The sequence below is a fragment of the Paralichthys olivaceus genome, chromosome 2, assembly GCF_024713975.1.
Source record: "Paralichthys olivaceus isolate ysfri-2021 chromosome 2, ASM2471397v2, whole genome shotgun sequence".
NCBI lineage: Eukaryota > Metazoa > Chordata > Actinopteri > Pleuronectiformes > Paralichthyidae > Paralichthys > Paralichthys olivaceus.
The window spans coordinates 3,965,672-3,972,500 of record NC_091094.1 but is presented as its reverse complement, the minus strand read 5'-3'; the positions used below and the strand labels follow the sequence as shown (position 1 = coordinate 3,972,500).

At 47.8% G+C, this 6,829-nt stretch overlaps 1 protein-coding gene across 2 annotated transcripts in view; it reads left to right on the top strand.

Annotated features, from left to right (window-relative positions):
• flnbl (filamin B, like) overlaps positions 1-6,829 on the top strand; it is a 47,727-nt gene that overhangs the window by 30,335 nt on the left and 10,563 nt on the right. For both annotated transcript variants that reach the window (XM_069516528.1, XM_069516522.1), the window contains exons 17-32: positions 560-720; positions 814-904; positions 1,039-1,193; positions 1,502-1,619; positions 1,774-1,853; positions 1,939-2,124; positions 2,300-2,614; positions 2,744-2,861; positions 3,296-3,496; positions 3,636-3,809; positions 3,931-4,093; positions 4,172-4,332; positions 4,457-4,748; positions 5,148-5,301; positions 5,655-5,844; positions 5,922-6,169. In XM_069516528.1, coding sequence (XP_069372629.1) covers positions 560-720; positions 814-904; positions 1,039-1,193; positions 1,502-1,619; positions 1,774-1,853; positions 1,939-2,124; positions 2,300-2,614; positions 2,744-2,861; positions 3,296-3,496; positions 3,636-3,809; positions 3,931-4,093; positions 4,172-4,332; positions 4,457-4,748; positions 5,148-5,301; positions 5,655-5,844; positions 5,922-6,169 — 2,807 coding nt within the window. The remainder of the gene's footprint in view (positions 1-559; positions 721-813; positions 905-1,038; positions 1,194-1,501; positions 1,620-1,773; positions 1,854-1,938; positions 2,125-2,299; positions 2,615-2,743; positions 2,862-3,295; positions 3,497-3,635; positions 3,810-3,930; positions 4,094-4,171; positions 4,333-4,456; positions 4,749-5,147; positions 5,302-5,654; positions 5,845-5,921; positions 6,170-6,829) is intronic.

Genomic DNA, 6,829 nt, shown 5'->3' with positions numbered 1-6,829 from the left:
GGCAGAAATAACTCTTTCTATTCTTGTGCACAACAGGTCATTGTTTATGATGCACTGTATCAACACACTTGTCAAACCACATTGTGCTGATTGCTCCTCCTGGGCGAGCGAGCTATGTGGGGGCAGGCGAAGTCTAAAGAGAGAGAGAGAGAGATGAGTTGTCAGTAGTTTCTCCTCCTGCTCTGAATCTGACCTGGTTCTGTTGTCTGTTGGTTTCCTGTGTCATTCCTCTCATACTCTGAATTCCTGCGCTGTGATTGATGGCTGCGCTCGGCTGCAGCGAACGCAGATTGTGCTGAATGGTTGGTTTGTTGTTTACATTAGCGCTCATGTCTTTGTAGCATCCCAGCGGCAAAGTGCTGCTGACGTGAATAAAATTATCTAGATGGGTGGGCAGATGGAAAACACAACTTCCAGCACCCTCTTGTGTTCCTCAGAAAGTTTGCTGTCACACCGGGAGGTTAAGAAATTAAAATAACTGTAATAACATGTCACAAGATATGGTTGTTCATCTGATTTGCCAACGCTCAGTGCAAATATCGTGTGAATATTTTTTCAGGTGATGTCAGCGTGGGCATTAAATGTGAAGCCAACATGGTCGGTGACAAAGAGGCTGACGTGGATTTTGACATCATCCCCAACGCCAACGACACGTTCACCGTCAAATACATCCCACCTGCTGCGGGAAGACTCACCGTTAAAGTCCTGTTCACAGACAAGGTATTAACACACACACACACACACACACACACACACACACACACAGTCTAGTGTAGTTTCAGATGTTGACTGGATTTGAATAATTTCACACAGGAAGTACCACAGAGCCCCTTCAGTGTCAAAGTTGCTCCTTCGCACGATGCATCGAAGGTTAAAGCAGAGGGACCTGGACTGGCTCGCACTGGTGAGACACACACACACACACACACACACACACACACACACACACACACACACACACACACACACACACACACACACACACAGCTCTTGGTCTTATCTGACTTTACATCTCTCTCTCCTCCTCTACCTGTGCAGGTGTGGAGAGTGGAAAGCCGACTCATTTCACAGTGTTGACTAAAGGAGCCGGTAAGGCGCCGCTGGACGTTTCCTTCACCTCTCCCGTCAAAGACTTTGACGTCATCGACAACTACGACTACTCTCACACTGTCAAGTACACGCCCGTCTCACAGGTACTCCAAACAATCAGCTGCTCAGCGGTTACGTTCACTGGGGGATATAAAATAAACTCAGCACTGTATTCCACGGTACATCAAATAAAAAGCAGTGCATGTGGAGCAGATTTATTAAATATGCATCTGTTGAATAGGTTCACTGATAAAACACTCACACTGTCTTGTCTCTGGAAAATTAGAGAAAATGATCAAATCCTCCTCAGCTGTGATGACAAATCGACAAAAACCTTCTTGAATGTTTTTCTCAAAGTTGACTCACCAGCGCAGACTGCTTATCTTGACCTGTGTGTTGAATCCGTCTCCAGGGGGATACCACAATCTCTGTGAAGTTTGGAGGAGATCCCATCGCCAAGAGCCCATTCACGGTCGGGGTGGCCGCCCCGCTGGACCTCGACAAGGTCACTGTGGACAACCTGGATGGAAGTAAGAACTCCTCAGTCTTTGCCATTGAAATTTCTATCTGCAAATACATTTCCAGCAATCTGCTGAGGAAAAACTATCCGAACAAGTATTTAGTGTTAGTGGAGGTCTGCACAGGATTGCTCACTAGTACATCATTGCATAATTATGATTTCAGGAGTGGAGGTCGATCAGGTGCAGCAGTTTATGATTGACACCAAGGGTGCAGGAGGTCAAGGTCAACTGGAGGTGGCGCTGGTGAGAGCCAGACTCAGCTTATGGTTGATATAATATTAAAAACAAAGAAATTCACCAGACCTCAACAGTTCTTGTGTGTTTACAGCTGAGTCCCAGTCAGCGTGCCGTACCATGTAAAGTGGAGCCTCAGCCCAACAAGGCAGATGTCAGTTTGGTCCGTTACACCCCCACAGAGGAGGGCCTGTATGCTGTCAACGTGTCCTACGACGGACACCCCATCCCTGGGAGCCCCTTCCCTGTAGAGGCCCAGCTGCCTCCAGATCCAAGCAAGGTAACATCAGCTTCTGATGCCATTCAGTATCCATGACAACCATCCATAACACATGAAAATATGTGAGTCATTGAATAACAACGATAAAATAATAATGTCACAAAAAAGGTGAAATTAACAAGTTAGAATATAATAAAAGTGGCTGCATGACCTCACTGTTGTTCCCTCCCTCAAGGTGAAGGCTTTTGGTCCGGGCCTGAAAGGAGGTTTGGTGGGGAACCCTGCCGAGTTCACCATCGACACCAAGGGGGCTGGCACCGGAGGTCTGGGGCTGACGGTGGAGGGGCCGACCGAAGCCAAGATCGAGTGTTCGGACAACGGAGACGGGACCTGCTCTGTCTCTTACTTGCCCACGGAGCCTGGAGACTATCTGGTCAACATCCTGTTTGAGGAGGTCCACATCCCCGGCTCGCCGTTCAGAGCAGACATCCAGATGCCCTTTGACCCCTCCAAGGTGGTGGCGTCAGGGTCGGGCCTGAAGAGAGCCAAGGTGAGGGTCGAGAGAGGAAATGAAGATTTAAACATTAAGCTACATGTGGATGGAATATGACTTTTTCCAGGTTCAGTGAGAAAATGTCTCTTGAGAATGCAGTGGTGATCCAGATTGTTGTCTGTGCAGGTTGGTGAGACCAGTGTGGTGAATGTGGACTGTTCTCGGGCTGGACCGGGTCAACTCAGCCTGGAGGCGGTGCCAGACTCCTCCCCCACCAGCCCCACTGGCTCTGCACCAGGCTCCGGTAACTTTAAATCACACAGCCTGTATTTTAGTTTCCAAGTTACGTTCGACATTTGTAAAATAAGCTCACTTTCTGAGGACGACTTAGGAGAGAGGTGTAAACATGACAGATTTAAATTTCTGCAGAACGTGCCGCCCATAATGATTAGGAAATAATGAAGTAAAAACAATACACGTGTTAATAGTGAAGGTCTGGCTGTTAGACTGGTCAACGTCTCATTTTCATTTATGCATCTTTGGGAGTTTTGCATTTGTTTGATTGTCCTTGAAAAAGATTGTGCAGGTGTGTTCACTGTGAAGGCCTCAGGTCCGCTATGATGGAGAATCAGCGACTGTGCTAAAATGAAGTGAAACAAATGGCTGCCCTGAAGCCAGAAACCAAATTCCATCCTTGGTTCTGCTATGACAATGTAAAAGTGAGACGTGTTGTTCCAGGTGTGAAAGCTAAGACGGAGGTGGTGGACAACAAAGACGGAACCTACGCGGCCACGTATGTCCCTCTGACCTCTGGAATGTACACGCTCCTGCTGAAGTACGGAGGAAAGACCGTCCCTGGTTTCCCCGCCAAGGTGATGGTGGATCCTGCTGTCGACACCTCGAAAGTCAAAGTGTTTGGACCCGGAGTGGAGGGACAAGGTGCAGTACGGTCCATCTGTGGAGCTGTTTAAACTTGAATTTGAGAGAACAAATGACTCATTTATACATATTTATCACAATTCTGTTCATGATGTGAACAGGTAATTCATCTTTATACCTCCCTTCCGCTCTCCTGCAGCTATTTTCAGAGAAGCCTCTACAGATTTCACGGTGGACGCTCGTCCCCTGAGCCGGCGAGGTGGAGACCACGTGAAGGCCGAGGTCAGGAACCCGTCCGGAGCGCTGACGGACTGTCAGGTCAACGACATGGCCGATGGGACGTATAACATCGAATACACTCCTTTTGAGAATGGTAACACCCCTGAACCTGTGTGTTCAAACTTCAGTATCTAAATAAAACACATAATAATAATGTAAGAACTCCACATGTCTTGTTCCTCAGCCGCTGTCCATCTTGGTGCGTTTTATTTCAGGCGTCCACAGCGTCCAGGTTTTGTACGACGACACGCCGGTTCCCAAGAGCCCGTTCAGGGTCACTGTGTCAGAGGGATGTGATCCCAGCAAGGTGGTGGCTACTGGCCCCGGGCTCCAACAAGCCCTGACCGACAAACCCAACAAGTTCAACATCGTCACCAGGTACGGCCGTTAACGGACATCGCTTTTACAGTACGATGTCTCTGTTATCTGATCTTTGTTGCATTTATCTGTGAACAGAGGGGCGGGTATCGGGGGCCTCGGCATCACTGTGGAGGGTCCGTCAGAGTCCAAGATGTCTTGTAAGGACAACAAAGATGGCAGCTGCAGCGTGGAGTACGTTCCTTTAACCCCCGGACTCTACGACGTCAACATCACCTACGGAGGAGAGCACATCCTCGGTCAGAGCAGATTTCTTTCTTTCTTTTTTTTATTTTTTTAAAAACATGATATTATTATAATTTGTAGGATTTTTTTTTTCCTGTTGTTTTTGTGACCAGCATCTCCTTTTCCTGTTCTCTCCAGGAAGTCCATTCAAAGTCCCAGTGAAGGACGTGGTGGACTCCAGTAAGGTCAAAGTGACCGGTCCTGGCGTGGGGTCAGGGGTCCGGAACAATATCCCACAATCCTTCACGGTTGACTGCAGGAAGGCGGGCGTGGCCCCCCTGGCTGTGGCCGTCACGGCTCCTAAAGGCATCGCTGAGCCTGTTGAGGTGAAAGACAACGGAGACGGGACCCACACTGTGTCCTACACCCCATCTGTGGAGGGGCCGTACTCTGTGGCTGTCAAGTACGCAGAGGAGGACGTCCCACGCAGGTACTCAGCAGTACTGCACTACAGAAGTACTAATGTGAGGGTTCTTGACAGGAGCTGAGTCAGGACCTTGATGGAAATAAAAGATTCAATATTTTATGATATCTGAAGTCTGCTCACATTTTTTCCAGTTGTCATTTGGACTCAAAGATGAAGTGATTAGATTTCAGTGGTTAAAGGTATTTTACCTCATGAGTCTGGGGAAAAAAACACAAATGTAGACAGAAACTGCAGTGTTCGGTGGAGACACACAACCAGAGGACGGTATTTCTGGTTATAGCAGAATTATAATTAGCAGAATTCCCCCTGGTGGCTGCAGTGGTTGTTTCAGTGCCTTGCTCAGGGGCTCTGACGTCAGTCTAGTAACTCTTACTTACTCTTGGTAACTTGTGTCCTTTTCAGTCCCTTCAAGTTTCGGGTTCTGCCCACTCATGATGCCAGTAAAGTGCGAGCCAGCGGCCCCGGGCTGACCAGCGGCGTCCCCGCCAGCTTCCCCGTCGAGTTCAACATCGACGCCAAGGACGCCGGCCAGGGCCAACTGAGCGTAGTCATCACCGTGAGTAACACACACTCATAATTACACAAATAATGATCTCATTAAAACTATCTTGAGTTTTATTTAACATTGCTCAATATCACAGATCACAAATGAGCCGCATGGAGTTTTACAATCTGTGTTATGACACCTTCTGTCCCTACACCAACCTCGGGGTCCCAAGGTTAATTAATATATATTAACAGTATAATTAATATATATTAACAGTATAGCCAATATATATTTTGCGAACATAAATGAATAATTTGGATGCGGCCGGACGTTGAGGAAGTTCCAGGTGCGTCCTCATCTCCACGGAGACCTTGAGGACAGATAACAGACTCAAATTTCTCCCCCCCCCCCTTTCATGGCAGGACCAGGATGGTAAAACTAAGCAGCCCAGTATCCATGACAACGGTGACGGTACATACGGGGTGTCTTACATCCCGGACCGCGCCGGCCGCTACACCATTGTGATAAAGTACGGTGGCGACGACATCCCTGCCTCGCCCTACAGAGTCCGTGCCACGGCAACTGGAGACGCCAGCAAGTGCACCGTCACAGGTACGTGACTGCTGAAGATGCATAATGATTCAAAAATCATGGCGTCCACAAACCCTGATTAAATGTCCTCCCCTCAGGTCCCGGTGTCGGCCCCACGGTGGCCATAGGCGAGGAGCTGGGCCTCGTGGTGAACGCCAAGGGCGCCGGGAGGGGGAAGGTGAGCTGTGTGGTGGTTCAGCCCGACGGCAGCGAGGTGGAGGCCGAGGTGCTGGAGAACGAGGACGGGACCTTCGACATCTTCTACACTGCGCCCGCTCCTGGGAACTACGTCATCTACGTGCGCTTTGGAGGAGAGAACATCCCGCGCAGCCCCTTCAAAGTCATGGTGAGACACAGAGTTGTGAACAAAAACTGGACGATTGGTTGAGTTGGTTGTTTGTTGCAGCAGCTCTGAGTGGAGGACATCATGGAGACAGGAGACATTGATTAGGGGTTGAGAATGGTTCAAAAGGACCGAGTTTTGATAAGTTTTAGATTTATTTATTGATTATTGATGTATTTTTTCTTCATTCCTGACAGTAGTTCATTTCTGTTCACTTCCACTCACCAAGTCTGGACCTTGATTTGTGTAATATACATAAAGTTCATGCATTTTAAGTGCAGATGGATTGAAAAGGTCTCTGTTGTATCGTGGTCGTGAGTTTTCTCTCTGCAGCTGTAAGAGAAATCTTTGGTTGACCTTTTAAGTTGGTTCCAGATTAACCTTCATTTTGTGCCTTTAGGTCACACACCAGGATTTACCCATGAGGCCTCAGCAAATGTCAATTTAAAATGTATAAATTGTGCTTCCTATCTTTCCGTCGCTAACATGTGTTCCAGATTTAAAATTAAGATCAGAAGAGTCTTTGAAGTGAACTAATTCAATTCCACTTTGATTTTTCTTTGATTTTGAACCTGAACTAAATGGCAGTGTAGCGTATGAGCGTGACCAAAGTTTGTTTACTGAACATTCAGCACTGAGCAAAAGTTTGAAACACTAGAACTA